This window comes from Eufriesea mexicana, unplaced genomic scaffold, assembly GCF_001483705.2.
Source record: "Eufriesea mexicana isolate 0111107269 unplaced genomic scaffold, ASM148370v2 scaffold598, whole genome shotgun sequence".
In the NCBI taxonomy this organism is placed as follows: domain Eukaryota; kingdom Metazoa; phylum Arthropoda; class Insecta; order Hymenoptera; family Apidae; genus Eufriesea; species Eufriesea mexicana.
Genome location: NW_016908752.1, coordinates 502832 through 527686, shown reverse-complemented (window position 1 = coordinate 527686; position 24855 = coordinate 502832). Strand labels below are relative to the sequence as shown.

Below are 24855 nucleotides of genomic sequence, written 5' to 3'. Positions count from 1 at the left end.
AACGTTTTGTTAAATACTTATAAAATTGGTAATTAGAATTGATCTATATAAAAATAAAATTTTGCTTTATAAAATTACATATATTTAACATTAATTATATATATACAATAATACATACGTGTATTATATACAGACTACGTAATATGCAAATAGCAAATTTTTTCAGAATACTTTTTATATGTTATACTGTATGTCGTTGCAAGTGTAGAACCTAGAGGGTGCTACTGACATTATGCCAAGATGCAATAGGAACATCTTCTCTAATCTTTACTTATTTTATGAATTTGCGTGCGCAACTTCGTTTGAAATTAAATTTTGAAATTGTAATTGTTCGATTAGTTAACAATTTTCTAAATTTTTAATAAAATAAGAATACGCTAGCAAATGCACATAAATGTAGAAATATAGAAATACAGAAATCGTAGAAATTATGTAGAAATAATCAGATATGAAACCAAAAATAAGTCTTTATCCAAAATAGCAATTAATTATATTAGTTATAAATTATAAAAATAGCAAATATTGTATTACAATTGGATAAAAAATTTATGTGTTATGTAAAAAGAAACAGAAAATTAGAGAAAATCCATAATTGATGGGTATTATGTTAGTAACATCAGAGGTAAATTAATGAAAGTCATTGAAAATTGTTGAATCATTTACAATGTACATTGCAATTTGTTATGTAATATGCTCAATGTATATTTATATTATCTACGTATTAAGTATGAAGTATCTGTGTTGTCCATATCATTGCAGAAATGGCAAATTATCTTATGCAAGAGACTCTATATAATACGAGAGAATGATTTCAGCGCAAGTTATCTACGTATTCTTACGAGAAACGGGAGAAACAAAACAAGAGTAAACGCTATTTTACATTAACAAGTATTTAATCTTATCCAATTGTTAATAATTGTGTACTATAGTGAGTGTTTAATGAACAAATTCTTATTTGTAAATTAATGTGAAAAATGGTTTAGTTGTTTCACCATTTGTCATCATATAGTTTATTTGAGAAATCAAATACACAGTGTTTTAACGCAAACTGATATATTTTTAGTATAATACAATTTAAATCTGACACATAGCCATTCGATCATTAGTATAAATTTTCCTATTATGCTATATATATTTTAAATAAAAATAAAATATAATCTATTATATGATGTGGTATAGTATAGTTTCTAGATAATAAAAATTTGTTAGTGACATAATAAATTTTATGTATGTGTGAAATAAAAGGACACTTTTTTTATTTGATTGTTATAAATAATAGCATAGGAGAATATAACTAATGCAAAATAATATGAAATATGTCTCATTTATCATTGCACTGTGATAACTTGTAAAAACAAATTGATAAAATAGAGTATAATAATTAAAGGAAATAGTTATCTTAATATTTGCATTTTTATTGTAGACAATCAAACACAATGTTTCTTGCCACGTGGTTATTATCAGATATCTTGGCTACTGTGGTCCTTGTAGGTGCTGGATTGTACCTTTATTATAAATTGTACGTTTATAAGTTTTGGAGTAAAAGACGAGTATTTTATATCGAACCTACTTTCCCCGTTGGAAATATAATGCCAATCATAACCGGTAAAACATCACTAGGTAAGTATAGAAATAAATAATAATTGTTTTAGTCTTAGCGCTTTGCGTAAAATGCCCGTGATCAATGATAAATTTTTATTATGGCATTATAAAAAATAAATTTGAAAACATCAATTTTATGTTGATGTATAAATACACAAACATCTTTTGGTGAGATTTATTGATTTGTTTGTAAATTAGTGTAATTAACATTATTTATTAGTCTTATTACAAACCATTTATTAAAAGTGTGCATTATTCATAATCATCAGTGAATTACTATTATAAATTACGGTTCGTGAAATTTTTACTTTACAGCCGAGTTCTTCAGAGATAAATATGAACAGAACAAACAGCATCGTCTTGTTGGCATATACATGCTTCATAAACCATTTTTACTTGTGAATGATCCTGATCTAATTCGAGATGTACTAACAAAAGAGTTCTCAAATTTTCATGACCGTGGAATATTTTGTAACAAAGAAACAGATCCATTATCTGGAAATTTATTTCAATTACCTGGGAAGAAATGGAGACACTTAAGAGTAAAATTAACACCAACCTTTACTTCGGGAAAAATTAAACAGATCTTCCCAATTTTAACAGAAACTGGAAATATGATGGAAAAATTTTTTAATGACAAGGCACAAACCAGATCAACAGTTGATGTGAAAGATATATTTTCAAGGTAAGCGATTTAAGAAAAATCTATTTTCTGAATATATTTATTTAGCATTAATTTAGTACGAATCAATATTAGATTCTTCGATAGTAGAGCAGTAATGTGTGATTCTATCAGAAATTAACAATATCAAAGTATTCTATACTTTAGTATTCATTAAGATGAATAATACTTATGAACTTCTTTCTTCTTATAATGATATTTCGGCAAAGAATATTAACAATATTAAATAATAATGTAATATATGCAGATAAATTGTGTCATGTAACAAAATACAAAAAGGATATATATTATTAAAAACGGTAACGATGTTATTCATATATTCATACATAGTTATTGGTTTTTCATTAGCATTTAGAGTATTCAAAGCTGACTACAATAATATTTTATATTGATACTAGCAAATTAATAAGGAACTGATTTAAATTTTTGAAATGAAAATGTAATTATCTAATTATATATAATTATAATAATATAATATGACTATAATATAATATAAATATAACAATTTTTATTATAATGCATTAAATATTACTTATGTGTACAAGATCTAGATACACATTAGGATAGTTTTAGCGTTAATGATCCAAATAATGAAAAAGGAAATGAACGGTTGAAAGTTTTTGTTAATATAGAAATAAATAAATAATAAATCTTAAATAATCAACTAAAGTAAAAATTATAAAATTCCACGTCATCTCACAATTTTTATTACTTGATCGTAAATTCTCCTAAACTATACAGCCAATTTTCATCAATTTTTAGAGAAATATTCTACATAATGTAATCTACAATATAACGTAAGATTCATTTTGATGTTCCATTTATTTGATTTTTTAAAAGTGTTTAAAGTTGATATTTTTTTTTTTCATTTTATTGCTATTTCTACTTACAATTGCTAGAAACTCTACACTATATTTTAAATAATAGATTTCAATTCGTGAATCGAAATTAAATTCTTATTTAAAACATTCAAGAGAGAAGAAAGAAAGAAAATTGAAAAATGAAACTGCTTATTACATTAATGTAATTCACTATGAGAAAAACACAAAATGAAATTTTAAATGATAGTTTAAATTAAAGACATCGATTAATAGTAAAGTGACAATTCATCTTGAATAAAACATTCTTTGTTTTTTGAACTGAATGGATGTTAATGATATATTTCATGTGTCGAGTATGCATTTTTTATTTAGTGGTTTTTCTTGATGTATTCGAAAATATGTAGTTTTAATATTTCCATTTTGACGTTTGATGTACAATTTTCATTATATATAATATATATTCTGCAATATTAATTACAATAATATGCCAAATATCATTTTGATTAAATTGCATAGCGAAGTTTAAAATAAGGAATAGAAACTTGTGTACAAAGGTATGAATTGAAATAAATTCTCTATAGAAATTTTGGATGTAAAAAGTTTTGAGATAATTGATGAAGATTTTGAAATTTGCGTTATAGAAGAATAGCGACCATTTAAAGTCAATACGAATCGTTTCGAGGAATACAAACATTCTTGTAGTCGTTTGTATACATATGTATGTATGTATATGTTGATTACAGACATACACCATTCATGCACACTCATAAGGTTAATTATATGCAGTAGCAGTTTTCAGTAATAACCCGACAAGGAACGTGTGCATCATTTGTCATGATCATGATAAACAGGATCATGATAACAGTATATAACACGTGAAAAAAGTATGAGATACATCCTACTCAAATGTCATATCATTACCGTAATTAACTTTTTTGCCGCAATAGTGACGTAACGATATCTAAATTACGCATAAACAATAATTAATTATAGTAATATGCAGTATATAATCAAAAAAATTTGTATTTACAAAATTCGACCTAATTAAAAAATCTTTATTTTAATTTATATTATGTTAATATACACGGTATAATCGAAACATGTGATTAAACGTTGATATCGTGTTTCCCTTCTTTTAATAATGGAAATATTATATTACACCTGCAATATTTCTCTCTTTGAGATAAAACACTTTATCAATGACAATTTTATACAATCAGCTGACATATGTAGAAAATATGTTATTATATTTTTTCTTTAGAACCGAATAATAAAACAAGTCATCATGATATTGACAATTCAGTTAAGAGCAATTTCTCATGAAAATATATAAAAATCTTAGAAAAGAATATGTTTGACATAACTTTATTATTTACTGTGATATATTACTGTATATTACGGAGTATTTATGTTTTTCATACATAGAAGACAAAATTCAGATATAATTTCATCTATGAACAAATGCAAATTCACATGTTATCGATCAATTATGGATGAAACATCAACTTTCACGTCATATATGGAATAACATAATTAAAATCTTAATTATTGAATTGAATTCTTCCTTGACTGTACTCAGCTATAGATATTGCACAGGATTTTTGAAAATTGAATTTTCTATAGTATTTTAAGAGATATATTGACAAAATGCACTGGAATATGAGGTTTATGTACGATAAAGTTGTTAGTGGGTATAGTTCGTGGACTGGTAGACCATGATTTATACTATGATACTTACAAGGGACCATATTCAATCCGCACAAGCCGACTTGTTGAAATTTATATGAGAGATAGTTCTTAAAAAAATATTTCACACGTATTTTTTTCATTGGTCATCTTTCATGTTGAAGGGGTGAAAGCAGCCCTCAAAGGTAGAGGTTGAAAGCATATTTTTGGTATATCTCGAGAACTGAATGGGTTAGAATCAAACCTTTTTGCAGAATATAGCATTTTTATTAAATAATATATATATATTATGTTATTATTATTAATAGTGTATTATAAATTAAATAACATATATGTTAAATAATATATATTAAATTATATATTGTATTATACAGTATAGCAATTTATCGTACTAAATTAATTTATTTTCATGTAAATGAATACACGTGATCTATGGATCAAAATAGGAGATACCTGTTTCTGGAATTTTTTATTTTCTCACTGTAAATAATAATAATAATAATTGACACAAGTAGCTTTCAATAATTTCGTGCTATGAGAAATATTCCGGGTCGAATTCTATGTCCATAGTAAACTTTTTCAATGTTTTGGATAATTGTTACCAGTGTACGATTTATTATATTTTAACTGATGATGAAATGAGAATATATAGGTTTTCATTGTGTCTCATTTTTAAGCATTATAAACACACTTAGATTACTTAAACATTTGATTGAAATGTAAAGATGAAACTGAGATTTTTTAACATCATAAGGTAATAAGCTGAAGGAACATTGAACATCGAAAATTATACTATATATTAATACATGTTCAAAATGCAAGCTTCTTCCCCCAATGTAATATTCTTATGTAGAAGTTTCAATGTGTTCACAGCTGTAATAATTCTTTCTTTCAAATTTGTAATACCAATAATTGATGATTGATATTTATATATATATAACGGACTGTATGTATCTTCATAATGATAAATCTTGATTAATTACGTTAGCTAATATTATTTACATTATTGCAAACATAGTCCACTACTTTTTAAATTGTCTTGATGTTTCCCAGAATGTGATAAAAGGAGAATTATCTGACTGTTTGAAAAACCTAAGGCAACTATGATTTTAATATGAAAAATGACTATTTCCGAAATTTGTATTATTTTGTTATTAGTCATTTGTTGTACATACAATACCGATTTTATCAATTTATATCATTTCTGAAGAAAAAATTTTCCAAACACTATGAGTTTTTGTAATTTCTCGATTGGTCATAATTCTATGATATTTTTTTCAGATATTCTGTGGATATTATCATGTCAGCGGCATTTGGAATAACGTGTAATAGTTTTGAAAATCCAAATAACGAATTTATGTATTGGGGCAAGAAAATATTTGATCCGAAGCCTTTTTGGAATGCTCTTATTCTATGGGCTCCACAGGTCTTTGATATGTTTTCTCTGTCATATAACGAGAAGGATGTGACAAACTTCTTCACTAATATGTTTAAAGAAACTGTAGAGTATAGACAATCGCGTAAGATTGAGAGAAAAGATTTTTTAAATCTATTGATTCAATTAATGAGAAATGGGTATGTCGAACCAGACGATACTTCAGAGAACGTTAATATTTCAAGTAGTTATTTTTTTCATTTCTAATTTATCAGTATCTCAAAAGAATAATAGATATTTTGAGATGATTCAAAGTTATAGAAATAAGAAATTATAAGTTTATTCTTTTGTTGAACAGCCAGTAAATTGCTAATGTCGGAGGCTGCAGCACAAGCTTATGTTTTCTATTTGGCTGGATTTGAAACATCTTCGACTACAGCAACATTTTGTTTATATGAATTAGCAAAGGATCAAGATATACAGAATAAAGTACGCGACGAAATACGAACACAGATAAAAAAACATGGTGAATTGTCATATGCTGCCGTGCAGGATATGGAATATCTTCATAAAGTAATCTCTGGTTTGTATACAACTATATTCTAATAACTGATAGCTATCATTTGATAATTATTTAGTTATTACATATACAATATTCACGTCATTAAAGTATATAAATTTCTATATTATATACAAGTATAATATTTATATTTTTACGTATTTATATATTATATGTAACATTATACAGGATGTCCTATTTAACACCTTTGACGATTTTTTAAGGACTTGCAGTAATCTGACAAAAAATGTTTTATACAAAAGTTGATCAGTTTTCGATTGGTTATACAGTAGAATAAAAAAAATTTCAAGGTCACCTTCGTTCTTTTAGGTGGCATTTAATATTTTTGACTTACAATTAGTAATATTGCAGCTCGTATCTAGACGTTTTCAACGATCTAGTATACGACCTTTTGATAATCTCGAAGGCAAAGAAATGAAAATTGCAAGGAAAAATAACGATCAGCATAAATGAAAGATAATAACTTGTGTTTATTATTAAGATTCGAAATCGCTAGTATTCTTGCATTACGAGAAACTTATATACTGTCAACAATTCACAACAAAGTGATAGCTTAGCTATTAAGACAGTCCCTGTGTTTAGTCTTCACTTGTTACGAAAACAAACCGTAGTTTATTATTAATTTTAATTTTAATTTAATTTTTTTATTAAAACAGTGAAAAGATGACATTGTTGTTAATACTTGGCGAATGTAAAAGAAATGCACATAAAGCAAGGTTCAGAGAACATAATTTTCAACATAAAATTGTGTGCATAAAAAACGAATGTTTAATATGGACTCGTACACGGTCACCTAATTGGACCTTATTTTTATGAACATAATTTATCATCTAAAATTTATTTAAATTTTTTTTCCAAGCAACTTCAGACATTGATGCAAGGTGATATTCAGGCTTCCAGGTGATATTCAGTAACGTATTTATTTCCAAAAAGACGGTTGCCCATCTCACGATGCTCGAATTGCTTGATTTTTTAACTACTTAAATTTAAAATTTTGAGAACATTGATTTGGAACTTACGGTCCTATTGCTTGGCCAACATGATTCCTTAATTTGTCTCCAATTGATATTTTTTCTATGGGGTCATCTGCAGTCAATAGTTTATGCTGCGACATATAAATTATACTACGGCAGTATCCTAAGAGCAACCAATACAAACTTACTACGTAGAATGGAATTGAGTCTACAACAAAATCAAATTTAATGCGAACATTCATTGCGAATTTTTTATGAAATCGTTTCCGTTCAGTTACTCGAGGTTCTTGAATTGAATGTAATTTCGAGTCTTAATAATAAGCACAAGTTATCACCCATTCATACTTAAAGTCAATGCCTGTTTATTGTGAGAAATTAATGTCACGAAGTTTCTTTTCTTTTTTATTATCCCCTCTTTTAGCTTGCAATTTGTTTTACAACATTCGACAAGCTTGTTTATATTTGGATGTGAAGTAATAACACGTCGGTATTTTCCTAGTGGTCTATACCATTTACTATCGCATTAAATCCGTAGGATGCTTTTTGTTCAATCTTCTCTGAATAGGTAGACTATATAGATGTTTAGCTAGTGAGTTAGGATGGTTAGCTAATCTTAGTTTGTTAATTTTGGATAGCCGTGTAATCACTTCCTCCACCGATTCGATTTTAAGGTCCTTTCTTAGATCGTCTTTCTTATATACCAGGGTGCGTTTACTATTGTGCGTAGTATGATAGATTGTAGGGACTCAATTTGTTTAATGTAACAGTTTGCTGCCGTGCCCCAGAGTTCAGCTCCGTAAGTCCATATTAGTTTGATGATTAACTTGTAAATCAGTAGCTTGTTTTCAGCACTTAGTTTTGAGTTTCTACCTGTTAGATAACTCATGATTAATCTTTTTAGTTTGATTTGTTCCACTTTTTTCCTGATGTTGTGCTTCCATGACAGTTTACTGTCTAGGTGGAATCCCAGGTATTCGACTACGTTAATTTGCGGTATAACTTTGTTGTTTATTGAGACGTTGGGGGCTAACTGTTTCCTTAGTGTAAACATTATGTTGTTGGGTTTCTCCTGGTTAATTTTTATTTTCCATTTGATGTACCATCGTTCTATTGCAGAGAGACCTTTTTGTAGCATTGTGGAAGCAGTTTCGGGATCTTTGTGCATTGCAAGGATTGCAGTATCGTCTACGAGAGTAGAGAACGTTGTGTACGGTGTGGTAGGCATGTCTGCAGTGTAGATGGTGTAAAGAGTAGGCCCAAGTACGCTCCCTTGCGTGACGTCTGCTTTTATACTGAATAGCTTAGATTGATCGTCATGAGATTGAACAATAAATTTTCTGTTAGTTAGGTATGATTTGAGAAAGTGATAATAGGATGTAGGGAAGTTTGTTGCAATTTTAAGAAATAAGCCTGAGTGCCATACTGTTGCGGCCCTAGGACCGCAATATCCCAGGTTAAGTGGAGGCCTGTTTCATGCCTTTATTGTAAGCATCCCTTATCATGTATAAACTCAGCGTCGCCTAACCCACCGCTAATATAAACCATGACAAGGACTGATATCGTAGCCTCTTAGACGACGGTCATAAGAGCCTAAATGTTTAAACAACCACCACCACCGAAGGACGCTGAAGTTAACATACACCTCCAATATCATATCAACCAATCAGAAGACAGTCAAGCCTTATAAAACTACCGACAGGGCATTCACAAGGGGATTCTCCGTAAAACCTCCATCACGACCACATCAAGATTCTCTCTAAACTCCATCACGACCACAACATCATCAAACGAGACCCACCAACACTCAGCACAGGAGACTGTCTACTACTATAGAACTCCTTGCAGTTCAACACCAACCAGGTCTACCTCTATCAAGTTAGAGTAGGCCGCATCCCAAGCAGCATTGCCGCAGCAGCGTAACGGGCCTTACAACCCCGTGAAACTCCACGAGCGAGTTGCAATGCTCGGGACGCAACGCATACCTTATCGAAGGCCTTTTCCACATCCAAAAATATGGCAGAGCAATATAATTTATTTTCGAAACATGTGATAATATTATTTACCAGTCGGTGTACTTGGTGAATTGTGGCTTGTTCGGTTTTAATGTCCTCTTGATTTGTTTTAGGGTGCATTCCTCTTAGGACCACCTTATAGCTTCTGTCGTTTTTAAATTGATATGTGTGATAATTAGCATTTTTTGTTTTTAAGGCCCTAATCACTTTTCTGTAGCATTCTGGAGAATTGGTTTGTACTTTAACTTGATTTTTCCGTTCATGTTTGATAATATAATCGTTTTCAGCTATTTCGTCTAGTAGTTATCTTAGCGGTTCGATTACCTGTGCTTTAATAAAGATCAGTGGTGTGTTTTGTTTAACTGGTTGGGCATGTTGTTCATTTGTTTCGAATCCTTCTTCGGCTGAGAAGACCTCAAAAGAGTTAGAGATTGGTACATCTATCAACCATTTGAAAGCAGTTTTGCGTTTCAATGGGTTTTCAGTTGTAACTGTATCCATTAGGTCGAGGTCACTAGGAACTGGAATTTCTTTCTTTTTATGATTTTGAGTGACCGCATATCTTTCACAAAATTTTTGTATCTTTAGATGAAGTTCATTGTTTTGGCTGTTAAGAGTATTATTTGCCATGCCTGCGGACAGGCGATTTTATGTGGCTGATAGCAGTCCTAACGCATATCTAATAGTAGTTCACTAGTTCGCTGACGTAAACACTGGCTCAACAATACACATCTTATTCACACGGATGCTAAGAAGCGACTGACGAAAAAGTTAAATTAAAATTAAACGGAGAAACTAAATTACAAATAAAGTTATTTTGGAGCGCACTCTTTTAAAAAATACTGACTACTACTGCTATATAGTTAATGGCATAAACATGGGCGTTAGATATTTTTATGATTACTATATACTAAGAAAACGTACGCTTTTTTAATAATCCGAAAGGATAATAACTAATTAGAGTCTCAACGTCACCAGCTCAATTACCATGTTACAATCTCGCGCATAAACCAACGACCTCAGCATGTATGCCACAGGCTTCGAATATGGATGCATGCTGAGGTGCCGTTAATTGCTGGACAACTCGTATAGTAAATTAGTAACTGACTGACGATCGATAGTCATACTGTCGACGAGGAACGTGACAAACCCACGCTCTAGAAATTTAATAATTTGACACATCACGCTTCCGCTTAGAAATTCCTTAAGAGGATGTCGTAAGTAAAAAATTTTGTAAATATTGTTCTTCCTTTATTGTTAGCATTGCGGCGTATGCCATCTTATCGTTCAGGACGACCAGAAATTTAATTCGTGCCTTGTGTGACATTCGGTTGGTATTCAAGTATTTCTGATTAAACTAACGGGTGAGCCTTAATCAATGAATCCTTACGCGATCCGTATCAAAAGTTCAAATCTCACTTCTGATTTGTAAGAGGATAGAAGGAGCGGTTGACTGACTGTTACAGACTGCCCTTTTGCTGTTTTATTTGCGCGAGTGCGACAGGAGGCACCCGTTTTTCTATAATAACACTGTCTTTCGAAAGATATTCTGATTTGACATGTTTTGCTAACAAACAAATTTCTGTTTCATGAGCTGGGTCATTTTTCTCTTCTTTCTACTTCCTATTCATTAATACTTTTAAAATAGCAGGACACAATTACATTGCAAATTGACATGCAGCAACTCAAAAATTTTTACACGTACTATTTTCTCATCGAGTATTATAATTTAAAACATACAATAGAAACTCGAAAGTTAAAGAGGAAAAGTCAACCTAATGTAAATTCACACATAGTCAAACAATTTTGGTACCAATATCAATTTTTGATATATAGAGTGACAATATTTAAGACTCATTCATGAAGCTACTTTATCTCTCATTATACTCAGTCACAAAAATTCCTCAAGATTTTTAAGAGATTTTATAAAGTGGTTCAAAATTTTCTTTTCCTATATTTTTTATTTTTGTAAATTTTTGTTTTTCTCTTTTCCTGAATTTCTTATTTCAATTTCTTATTTTGGTTTATTATCCTTATCTATTTAATTGCCGCATGATTGTTGTACAAAACTTTGTTACTTTCAACCGAAATTTCTTAAGAACGCAGTAACAATTTATGAGATATTTATTGAATTTTGCAATTGCGTTCTAAATTTATAAAATTATACATACGTTTTATTCATTTAATTCCTTTTCTTTAGCAGTTAAGAGAATAAAAAATATATCATATTCTCAGGAATCATTTTGAGGAAGGTAATAAACATATTGATTGATAAAATATGGAATTTGAAATGATTTATTAAAGATCATATAACTTTTTTCAAGTGTATAGGAATATGAAAAGATCGTGTAAATCTATTAGTGAAACACTCAGTTCAAATTTTAATGATATTTCTACTCTGGTTTTGAAGAAAATGAGTCATGAAATCGATTGCAAATGTCCTTGAGACATTCGCAAACGATAATTTTTTCATATTTCTAATGCTGAAGACAATCAAAATAAAGAAATTCAAAGATTGGTTATCTCAGATATTTGTCATTAAGGTTATAATACAAATTATGAAATTCATTTTGAAATTTCAAATTTGTAAGAAATATTTACACATCTAACCATTACATATGTAAAAGCCTTTCAATTTGTGATCATTAAACCCAAATTTAAACTGAAAAACAACACATCTATGTACCAATGTGAATATTATCTTGATAACATTTAAAACGTGTATTTTATTAGTACATATGTGTTACATGTTTACTACATAAACGGTTTTACAATCACTGTAAGAGCCAACAACTGTAAACTGTAAAATTAGTTTTATGTAAAAATTTTTAATTCGTTTCAGAAACTTTAAGAAAATATCCCCCAGTTGTTATACTGAACCGTGTTTGTACAAAAGAAACACAACTGAAAACAACAAACTTTAGCATACCTGTGGGAACCTCCTTGGCGATACCAGTTTTTGGCATCCACCGAGACCCTGATGTATATCCTGAGCCGAATAAGTTCGATCCAGAACGATTTTCCGAAGAAAATATAAAAGCTAGACATCCTTATAACTATTTACCATTTGGCGAAGGACCAAGAATATGTATCGGTAAGAATAATTTCTTAAATGATATAATTATGGAGAAAACTGCGACATAACGAAAATTATTAAACAAATATCCAAAAAGCCACTTTCTTGTTTAGTGTCATAGAAAATGCAATTGATTGCTGAGATTATTAAAATGTGCTCCTTCTTAGTTTATAAAAAGTTAATAAAAGTTTATAAACTTGAATTTTATATTTTTCGAGAGAAGATCCAATTTCAATGAAACTTTGTAGGCTTGTAATTACAGTAGACTTTTTAGTTTCTAGAAGTCAAATTTAAGCGGTGACACCACAGAAAATATCGATTCCCAAAATGCTAATTTAGATACTTAAGCATGTCGCTGCAATAATCAGTGAATTTTTAAGCGTTTCTTTTATCTCTAATTATTTCTCAATTAGCATTTTGAGATTTGATCTTTGGAGCGGGGCTTCACTCCTTAACTTTGAGTTGTACTAGCTTTGCCTATTACACAATCCTATAAAGTTTCATTCAAATCAGACCTTTTCTATAATTGCTGTTAAAGGTGAATACATTTCAATAATTTTGAAAATTGGTTGCATTTACTACGATAACAACCAAGTAATTGACAATGGTGATTTTAATCATCTTACATTTGTTCGATATTTTTTTTGATAATTTTTGTGATATTTATTCAGTGTATCTCATCATTTTACATGGTAGTATCATCGGGTAGGTGGAAAAAAAGAGGAATAACATTTTTCTGTTTAAAGCTTCGTTTACAAGGAAATTGAGTTTGAAAATGTGTAGATTTATTATTAGTTACATTACATTAAGTGAATTGATGATACTGTCGATTTTGCTGACGTATACATAATCTCTCTCTTATCAATGAATCATGAACTGATGTCACAGTATTTCGTCGTTTCACTTGATCGAAGGCATTTGTTATTCTATCCTTTAGTTGTGAAAAATCCTGACTGGTTTCAGCACACGTTATTTCTTTAACATGACCCCGTAAGTAAAGGACTAGTGGATTAAGATCTGATGATCTTGCTGGCCAATTTATTATTTCGCCTTGTCCTATTCAACATTGATGCCTTCACTTCGTGAAAAGTGAAATGGTGCTCCATCCTGTTGAAATATTAGCTTTTGTTTGATAGACGATGGTGAAACGATAACGAACATGAAAGTGTAACTGAAAATGATTATAATACGGGCGATCTTGTAACAATTTTGAAACTTTCTTGTGAACGAAGCTTTAAACGGAAAAATATTATTCCTTCTTTTTTTATTCATTTTTGCACATAGATTGTAACACCCTATATATATGCGCGTGGTTTGCTTCGACGAGATACATGATGATTATTTATGATAGAAAAAAATGATATCTTAACATCTTTAAAAATAATTCAGTATCAAATTCATTAATGTTTTTTCATCGTATTCTTTTTGTTTATGTGTTTCAATTTAAGATATTTTTTAAGATAGGTAAAATATAAAATTTCATAATTTATACATTAATAGAGTTCTGTGGTAAACAGATGCTTTGGTAAGGATAAACCAATAATTTCATTTCTGCTTGTTATTTTACTAGAAAGTAAAATTTCAGTTATAACTTTATGGTAATCTTTATAACACATTGTGGCGACCATCGTTCTCACCCTCGCAGAGATTCCACCTTCGAGGAGGTTCGAGGACTTTTTGGTAAGTCCTCGGTAAACCCTCCGTTTTCTATATACACAACTCCCCGAAATTCCAGTGGTATTCTCGTTTAAGGCAGGACCTGCTAGGCAACCTTACTGATGAGTCCCCTAGCAGGCCCTGGACGAAATATATCTCTTCCTTTTCCTTCCACCCCTTCCAGCACCACCGCAACACCGATGATACCAGCCGACCCGCCGACATAGCAACAACGGGGGAAGACCCACAACATCAAAATTGAAAAATCTTGTATATGGATTTATGGCAGCGAAAGAAGGCTTTGGTTCAGTAGGAACAGCAAAATGACAATGACCATAAAGATGAAAGAAAGGAAATTGAAAGAATGAGTGGTGATAACAAAGAAAACGTGTAGTATATTATAAAGAAAATTGCTTGGGTTCATGATTTCACATATGAATCCTTGAAAGGCAACCATGCAAGTAGGACTGTAAAAAGACATACTGTTACGTTTCTATATATGCTGTAATTTGTCTTTATGTTAATAAGTAGGTACGCTTTTGCACATTTTCATTACAAATATTATATCTTCTTGGAAAAAGTATTTTAATATCCGACTAGGTCATCGATATTTAATATACTTCTTAATAATGGCTGACTAAAATTGAGAATTTTGAAAATAGTATTTTAGTAAGAGATATAAAATAAATAGTTATTGAATTATTCATTATATTGTAATGAATTTTATATTACAGGTTGTTTGCATTTTGTGTAAGTCTTTGGATGTCCATCATATATCGATTTTTTACATTTCAAATATTATTATATCGTGACATTAACATAATGTGCAAATTTATTATAGAGCTACCCGGGTATCATAGATATACAATAGTACAATGTTGGTAATTTTGATTATTGAAATTATTTACATTGAATTAAACTTGACTATGAAAAAAAATAGTTACCATAGTATTTAATTTTAACTTAACACAATAATCATCTCTCTCTCTCTTGCTCGCTCTTTCTTGCTCTTCCTTCTTATGTTTCAATAATAGGGTGAAAATTATACATTTAATATTTTTTGATAAGTTGCAATATCTTGGATGTTACTAAAAATTGTATTGACAGTAATTGATTAAGAGGTTAAATACTCCAACTTTTTTATAAAATCTTTTCTAAAATAATCGAAACTTTTCTTATAAAATTCTTTCTTATATGTTATGTAAAATAATTTGAAAGATTTCTAATATTTATTCTTTGATAAATTTTATGGTCGAGGATTTATTCTATTTCTTTAATAAGAAATCAAATATAATGTTAAATTTACCAAGTGCATACTTTTGAATTGCCTAATCTATTAAGAAGGTCACATTTCATCACAATTATGCAGAAATTAATAATTTTTGTTTTATTGCTTTTAAATTCAGGACTTTATAATGTATTCAAAATTACATTGGTAACATACTTTTTCACATATAACACGAGTCTCGAGAAATGTTATTGTTGGTTTCCAATTACATTTATATTTAAATAATATATATTATAATGATACTTTCAACGAATAATAAATAATGTGGATTTTAATATTCACTATGAATAAAAAGAAATAACGCGATATATAATTTTCGTGAGAATTTGTTACTATATTGAACATTTATTTTTTCTGTTCAGGGTTAAGGTTTGGCTTGATACAAACAAAGGTTGCTGTAATAAATGCACTATTAAACAACAAATTCAAACTTGCACCGGATACACCAACTTCTTTAGAGTTTGAAGGGGGAACTCTTATATTAATGGCAAAAGGAGGTGTCCAGTTAACAATAGAACCACTCGGTTGTTAACAAGATACTTTTGGTAAGGATGAAAACATTGTTTCTATACATTTCTAGCAATATTATTATATATGTGTAGTTTAGTCTATGAAGCGCAAAATTTTCTGGGGTACATGTATTATGTATTTGTCAATAAGCAAGGAAATAGGTTAATTTCTGTCAATTATACGAAATGATCTTATTGATTGTGTGAAAATAAAGTCATTAAAATAAATGTATAATAACACGAGGAAAAAAGTGAAACTCTTTTCTTTTATATTAATGTTTTATATCAACAATTATTTTAAATAATATATTTATAACATCGTAATATTATAATTTTTAATATTTAAATTTTAATAACGATTAATTTTAATAATGGTATTATAAATATTATAAACTATCTATACAAATTTAAAAATTGTATCAGCTTCGGCGTCTTTAATAGAAACAAAAAGATGATAGAATTTAGAATAGATAGAATAGATTAAAAGATTGTAATAAAATTTTGTATGAAAAAATTGTATTCTATTCTCTGTTTATACAATAACCGTCCACTTGCGCCTATCACCCTCTCTGTGTATTTGAAACAACTTATACATTCGTTACATACATATGAAAAGTACAATTTTATTTTACATTAGTTTCGTATTCTCAATTTTGTACACTTCTATGTCTGAAAATCAAATAAAAAAGATTACATTTCTAAAAATATATTTTTTTATTATAGAAAATGTAAACATTTAATACAAGACTTCAGTGACAATTTTTGTATTTTGTATTTTTGGTCAGTTTTAAAGAAGATAGAAAAAAGAACACGCCTGCTAATTGCAAATTTAAAAGGAAAAAGTGAGAAAGATGGAACGAGAAATATTGGAGATACGAACGATATTTTATTTCACAGTCTGACACATGGAACATAATATTTCATTACTCCCGAATAAAGACGGTAACAAGTACTAGGTTCCACTAAAACGTTCAACTCGATTCGATTCAAAGCAGTCTAGTATCGATAACCTTTATCATAACTATCGGTAGGTAAAGCATTGGCTAGACTAAGTAGTTCCGAACGATGGAGGCCACTTGGTGATTGGAGTGCCGCACTATCGTGAAGCAATCCTGATGAAAGACCGCGAAGAGCAGAGATTTCCTGGAGAGAAGCAGGTAAACGGAGACCATCGGATTCGTGAAGCCCAACAGCTTGCTGGAGCGCAGCAGGTAAACGAAGGGTATCCATTTGATGAAGACCAGGGGGTAATGGACCAGGTGCGTGAAGGGCATCGGTTTGATACGCTGGGGGTGAAAGAAGAGGACTTGATTCATGGAGACCGGCAGGTAAGCCGAGAACAGCAGATTCCCGAAGAGGTGGAAGTTGAGGTGGAAGCTTGGGTACTGGTGCAGGGTTGACTGGTCCGTGAGTCAACAGCGCAGATGAAGCAGCGTTATCAGCCACGTGGGCGGCTGCAGCGGCAGCATTGTTCTGAGCGGCTGCAGCAGCAGTCGCAGCTTTTGCAGCGGCACCTTGGGTGGTTTCGTAGTCGAGACGAGCAGCGGACAGTTGTTCGTCGACAGATTCTGCCCTTGCCTTTGCTTGACCGACCATAGTCGTTTGCGCTGCAAGCTCTGCTGCAGCCTCTGCTGCTGCCTGCGCTGCGCGGTCGGCAGTTGCCTGTGCAGCGTTCAAGGCTGCCGTAGCTACTTGCAACTGGTGCATAGCTTGCTTGGCAGTGGTGCTTGCTGCACTCGCAGAACGTTCGGCTTGCTGCAGTTGCAAGTTTTCACCGTCTACCGCCACATGGGCGTCTCTGGATTGTTGCTCCAATCCCTGGACTACGATCTGTTTGCCGGTAAGAGCCGCAGCTGCGGTAGCCGCCGACTGTGCAGCGGCTTGAGCCAGAGTGTTCTTCGCGACGAATGCAGCTTGTCCAGCAGCGGATTGCTGATTATTTAGTTGCGTATGAGCTTGTTCCGCTGCACCTGCTGCAATGGTAACTAAGGAACCACCAACGCTGAAACCTGGATGAGGTGGACCACGAGGAAGCGAAGGTGCGGGCAGGAGAGGGCCGCCCTTAGCATATGGACCGGAATCGGCAAGTGCTAATGGTGGTTCTCGGGCATATTCGTATTCGTAACTTTCGGCTTGTTGATCACGAGTTTGCTTCTTCGTTGGGCCACATTGTACCAAACAAATACACGACAATAACAGCAGGAGCAGCTTCATTCTTATTAGTCTTCGAATTATGTTGTGTCTCGGTTATAACCTGCAATTCGAAAATTTTATTTCAGTATGAGAGTGAATTTTTTCTGTTTTTTAATTATATATAATGTAATATACTTGAATAGCATTATAATTTTCTAACAGATCGAAACTTTCGGTTAGATTAAAAATCTAGGTGGTTCTGAAAACGGAATAGCAGTTAGACATTTCAAATTCGAGGGCACAAGATTTCATGCTTAATACTATAAAATGTTCTTTAATAAACTACGTTCTTCAAAAAAGGTATCATATATTTGTCGACACGTCCCAATTACGCCATTTTAATTCCTAGTTAATTAAGTTTATTATCAGAGTTATATAGGAGATATTTGTAATTACAAAATCTATTTGCATTCGTTTCTCAAATGAAATTTTATTCTCCAAATGTATTTATTTACACGATACATGCCACGAAGAAACTAATTAAAACAAACTGTTTATATGTTAACCACTGAACACTATAGTGAAACATGTAAAAGGACATATGAAGAAATTTTTGCAATATAATATTGGAACGTATAAGCATTTGTTATACATGTTAAAAAATGTTAAATATTTCGGAATGTGCTAACTTTTTCCATATTGTATCCTAATAACTTTATATGCAGAATGATTCAAAGAATCGATTAACGTATAAAAACAATTATAGATAGATATAGAATGGTAGAATTTGTTACGCGATATAGTTACTGGAACAACTACTTCAGAGTAATATTATAAAGTAATGGAATTACAACGACTCATTTGTTAATCAGTATTAGTAGATGACACGTTAATTTCTATTTTGTTGAGTTGTCAAATTATTTTATCGTATTTTCTCTTCGATGTAATTCGATTTTTAAATTGATAAACATTCGTTTTTCGATTCTAATTTTTGCAGATATAGTAGGAGTAACGAATTATATAACTTTTTAACTGTTTTTTAAAAGTGCACATTTTATCCCACGACATTAAATCTGAGTGTTCAAAGTTTTTGAACATTTTCCAGCGAATATCTTAATGTGATTAAACTATTTATTGTTTTCTCTTTACGATTATTTTTTTTATTATAAACAGTGACGAGTAATAAGAAAAATTAAAAGAAAAAGTCATAGTTTCATATGTATTATCGGGAAAGTGGCCGAAATTATATAATATGTCTCGTTTTGAAATATAAAATGTTATGTGCTTTAAATTATAAATTAATAAATAATTTATAATTTAAAAAAAATTAAATTAAAAATAATTAGAACAACGCTACATCTAACATTCTAACATTCTTTGCCGATAATGATTTTATTATATTGAAATAATAAGTGCAGCACGAAATACGCGAGAAAATAATTTCATTTAGATTTTTGACATATTGTTAGGCTATCTTCATAATTATCGGCTGATATATCAATGAAGTAGGCAGTGGAAACCATGAAAAAAAGGAATAAAAAAGATTGCTAAGACATTTAATGTCTATAAAAAATTTTAACGAATGAAAAGTACGAAAATCCAGTAGAATCTTCTAAAACTAGAATAAGGGATTTACGATTATTCCATTAAAATTGCGAGTGGAACTTGCGAAATGAATATATTTGCAATTTTTTAAAGAATTCTTTTTTTTAAATTAAAAGAAATGGTTTGGAATTCATTATAAATAAATCATTCTAAAAAATCAGCCTATTTTTATTCTTTTCATAAATATTTATATTAGGCGATCTTAACTCATTCGTGCCGGTTGACTTTCATTCGAGTCTTTTCTTACCAGAAACCAGATTACGCACACGTGAGTATTCGGATTTGTCATAAGTCGGTCTCAAGATAAGTGGATAAAAAGCGATAAATATTTCAACGTGTCTCCAGCGCTGTTACATATCTAAGACATACATAGGTTTTATGATTATTGGATTTTATTATTATATTACTCGTTTGTAAATAAGTACATGCGAATGAGTTAATATACGAGGAATAGTGTTCTAGTTAGGGACATTTTTTCTAAACCATCATTATCTCTTCTTAGAAAACAAGAATATGTTTCATACTATATTTTTTTAAATGAATTATGTCAAGGCAGATTCTCAGATACTAGATGAAAGAATCTTCTGTGTCAGAAAACTAAATTTAAAAAAGAATCAATTGGTTCTTCGATTTTAGCCACTTTCTTCTACTGTACTAACAGAAATAAAGTATATGATAGTTACAGTTGGAACTGTTACAGTGATAAAAGTCATTATTTTACCAACAGCTACGGAATTAGTAAGTATTACAATTTTGCATAAAAGAAGGAATATTTAATTCTTATTTTCTTCACTTATTTTCTTTATACGTTACTTTCATATGTACATGATGACGTATGATTTTCTTCATATGCTTTACTCGCATATGATGAGAAAATACAATTCACATTTTACACAGGCTTTAGAATAAGGAAAAAGAGTTTAGAATTATAAGGGTTTATGGTTACTTACAAAGAGGAATAAAAATTGTCCAACAGATATAGGTTCCACAATGAATGTTTTCGACATAAAATTGATTTCTATTATATAGAAGTATTTGATATTGTGAGTCGTCCTCGCGATACGTTGAATGTGAGTAGAAAAATTAGTTTAGAAGTACATCGGTTCAAGGTTATGACAATCACCTGACTTGAATCTCTCAGATTTCTTTGGGTAGTCTATTTAATATCCACAAATTATTGCAGAATTATGACACCAATACGAGATTGGGAAGAATTATTTAGAGATGATCTATGATCCTTAGATCATGATGAATTCTGCATTACAATGCATGGAAGATACGAAATACTTATTGTAATAAAGAAAATTTATGCTACATTTGTATGTGCAAACTATCGATGTTAGTAATAATTTTATATTGGCAAACTTTAAATCTCTAGGGTACGTAATGCTTTTCTCTTTGATTAAAATCGTTTTGTATATATATTTCAGTATAGGTCATTTACCGCTGGTATAGTTATTTCCACTCACACTTGTTCTACATACTTAGCTAGATAGCGAAAGGCCCTGCATGATCGGAGCATTGACAAATAAAGCATTGAAGTGGACGTGTCCCCTCTAGGAACCACTGGTCTCTAGAGGATAAACTAATGAACTTCTGAATAAATTCCTCTATTTACATTCGATATGTTACGAAAACAGAAAAAATATCGAATATTTACAAATAATGCAATTAGTGTGAATTTTATATCTCAAGGATCGATTGCAAGACCTACGTTTATTAAATACCTTTTTACTTCTGTTGGTAAGAACAATAGGTTATTGATTCCGAAAATCCTTGAACCCTCCTTTCAACATCCTGTATATTAAACGAGTATTATACTAGTTCATTCCTTCACGTAATAGGAGAAAGATAGAAGAAATTGCTGCCATATTTACCTGCTATTAAAGAGCAGAAAAGGAGAAAATGGTATTTCGCAGAGAATAATAAATTTTGTAATTTTATGGCTAGATCAGGTTGTCGACTACAGAAAAACGTAAATAGTACGGATACTTTTCTTTAAATAACTAATCAGAAGTAATTACCGATTTTGTCACGGACTTATTATTAGACTTTTACAACATTTGATCTGGAGCATTTACTTCTGGTTTAAAGCTGTTACATTTACGAGTATATGTATACCTTTTTTTGGACACTCCCATTGCAAACCTTTGTGCCTTTCACATTTTAACGTGTATTAGTCATAGAAGATTGGTAGGGCTACCATACAGCATGCCTTAACTGTAGCGATAGTGCATAGTACAGTATATTTTGTTGATCAAGTCAATGAAATTTACAAGAATGTTGTAGATCAAGTTTCAGGTTAACACTCTGTAGTTATTAACAGTTCTGATTGTATAAAGAAAATTTTTATTCAATTATTAAACACGCTTTAGAACCAATGTGAGCTGCTCAAGGTGCTGGAGCTTAATGCAGGTAATTTAGACTCGATTTTTAAGATATAATAATTATATTCTTTTACGAAATTCAGCAATAAAGTAAATTGTTAATGACGTACATTCTACTTTTCCGGTGCAACTCTGTCGCAATTCATGAAGGTTCAAAACCAAATGTCCAGTTCCGTCGCGCTCTAAAAAGCAACGCATGTGCTTATGTACGTAAATGCATAATTAAATCGATGGGAGACTTTATCTGTATGCGATCGTAAACACGTTTGCAGTGACGTTCATCCAATCGGAAAAAATATACTTTGTATTTTACTTAAATAGTCTTTGTACATTCGAATATTTACTATTTAAGAATTTGCCTTGTTAATTTTGGAGAAAATAAAGAATAGAAGAATGAAGTCTGCAGTATAAGTTATTAAAAAAAATGAACAATAAAATGTTAAAATAATAATAATGATACATTATTTAATAATAATATATTATACTTGTAACTTTCATAAAATAATAATAAAAGTAATACACATAAAACAATATTAATGCACGAATCATATGAATGAAAGGACAAACTTTAAAAGTAATAAATTAAAAAATCGGGTAATTACATGTTAATTATAATTACAATGCATAATGTTTGACAAATTCATAAAAAAATGTTATCAAACTTGTTATATGCGATGTATAAAAGAAAATTATTTTCAAAGCATGTATCAGGGGAAGTAATATTTTTTGAGACATTGAAAAATATTTAATTAAAATTTCTGGTTATAAAAAATTAAATTAACTTGTTCGAAATATCGAAAATTAACGCATAATCGAATATTACATTTCGCATACACCGAAGGGGTAATTAAATTAAAGCTAATTGCAAGTTATTACACCACCCATTCATGACCGTGAAGTATAATTCTAAGTGAATGTTTTAAAATTGTGAAAATATGTCAAGGAGTCAATATCACCAATAAGTATATGAAATATAAACCCTATCACTTCTCCGCTCTTTAAATACTTTACTTACAGTTCCGCATGCTTTCTCGCGTGCATATCCATAATTTTATTACTTATGACATGTAATTAATTTATTCTATTAATTTTGACGTTGGACAAAAGAATTTTTAAATAAATTTTTCAATTTGCGAAAAGGAACCTTTTTAATAAATTAATAGAAATCCAAATTATGTCACTCATGTTCAATAAACTATAAACTATATTAACTGTTACAAAATAAAAAGTTTTTAAAAACAGTTGGGAATTGTAAATTAAATCGTTTCAAAATTGTCCTCTGCTTTATTCCTATATAAAGAATAGGAAATATATGTCACTTGCTTTAAACCCCACATTCTAAAAGCACGTAATAGGGTTCCACACTCCGTTCTCACGTAGTGACCATATAACTGCACGTGAATAAGTGAAAGCAAGTATATCGTATATTTAACATAAACTTTTGCAACTGATCCTTGTTAGCTTAGACGTTTCGTTAAAGTAGAAATTAGATTTTAATAATTTATATATATGACATATAAGACGCGGGTAGTATTTCTTTATAAAGATAAAGGAGGTAAATTCAGAAAGAAGGTTGCATGTACATAAATATCAAATAATAAACGTAAGACAGATTATTTTGAATTGCAATTCAGTTATAAAAACAAAAATTATATACAGGATATATATTCCTATATTTCTATATTTCCATTAAGTATTTTGTGCCTTTTTTAATCATGAATAGGATTTAGCTAAGATTATTTTTTGTTTCTGAATTACAGTTTTTAAAATCTCTAATTCTTGGTACTAATTTCTTTATTCTAAACACAGTTGTCAATTATGATGACAGTAAAATATTAATTCAAATATAACTATCTGTTCTTCGATAAACAAAAAATTTATTAAATAAAAGAATTCAAAATCCTTAGTTCATTTCTAGTTTGAATCTTCTCAAATGATTTTGTCATACTTTAAAAATCAAATATCCAGTGATATCACAATTTTAAATTAATAATTAAGGTTGATATAAATATTTTAAATGTATAAAAAAAAAATGATTAAAACACTACAACCATACACTGTATATAACTGTATATAACTGTATATTCTAACTAATTAGTTTGGTAAAAGTCCGTTAGTTCGAAATATTGGAAAAACGAAATTTCAGGAAACTTTTCTCCTAACTTCGAGAATATAGGTAAATAAACAAATATCAACAAATTTTCAATACTCACGAGGTTTGAAACTGGTCAAATGGTCAAACGTTTAAGGAATGGTTGTTTCGACTCGAAGAAACAACTAAGAACTGATACCACTTACCTGGTTATCGTAGCTCTTATAGGTCTGTTCTCAGAGCTAATGGTAATATGGTGGTTACGGAAGGGGTTCAGGATATTGAGAATAACGGCAAACTATTTCTTTGAAGTGACGATGAAACTTGATTTTGTGATAAGCTAACTTTTTTTATTTCAAAATAAATTTATCGCAATA

At 30.2% G+C, this 24855-nt stretch overlaps 2 protein-coding genes across 3 annotated transcripts; one reads left to right on the top strand and one right to left on the bottom strand.

The window, feature by feature from the left end:
- The first annotated feature begins 844 nt into the window (after positions 1-844).
- LOC108545997 (probable cytochrome P450 6a23) lies at positions 845-17103 on the top strand. Of its 2 annotated transcripts, XM_017897902.1 has the most exons (8): positions 845-928; positions 1424-1620; positions 1918-2287; positions 6073-6410; positions 6525-6749; positions 12575-12826; positions 16115-16297; positions 17047-17103. In XM_017897902.1, exons 2-7 carry the CDS (start codon positions 1437-1439, stop codon positions 16282-16284), a joined length of 1539 nt encoding a protein of 512 aa, XP_017753391.1. In that variant the 5' UTR covers positions 845-928; positions 1424-1436; the 3' UTR covers positions 16285-16297; positions 17047-17103. The 2 variants fall into 2 exon arrangements, with proteins under 2 accessions (XP_017753391.1, XP_017753392.1); XM_017897903.1 differs by lacking the exon at positions 17047-17103 and having other exon boundaries at positions 851-888; positions 16115-16382.
- Positions 17075-24671, bottom strand: LOC108545998 (uncharacterized). Its single transcript, XM_017897904.1, has 2 exons — positions 24600-24671; positions 17075-18515 (listed from the first exon to the last, which is right to left on the bottom strand). Exon 2 carries the CDS (start codon positions 18473-18475, stop codon positions 17258-17260), a length of 1218 nt encoding a protein of 405 aa, XP_017753393.1. The 5' UTR covers positions 18476-18515; positions 24600-24671; the 3' UTR covers positions 17075-17257.
- Between the last annotated feature and the right edge of the window lie 184 nt (positions 24672-24855).

Bases quoted from the DNA above. Each gene is read 5' to 3' on its own strand.
- LOC108545998 (XM_017897904.1), bottom strand. From the start codon at position 18,475: ATGAAGCTGCTCCTGCTGTTATTGTCGTGTATTTGTTTGGTACAATGT.
- LOC108545997 (XM_017897902.1), top strand. From the start codon at position 1,437: ATGTTTCTTGCCACGTGGTTATTATCAGATATCTTGGCTACTGTGGTC. The intron at 2,288-6,072 runs GTAAGCGATTTA...TATTTTTTTCAG, and splicing joins GTGAAAGATATATTTTCAAG to ATATTCTGTGGATATTATCA. The intron at 12,827-16,114 runs GTAAGAATAATT...TTTTCTGTTCAG, and splicing joins AGGACCAAGAATATGTATCG to GGTTAAGGTTTGGCTTGATA.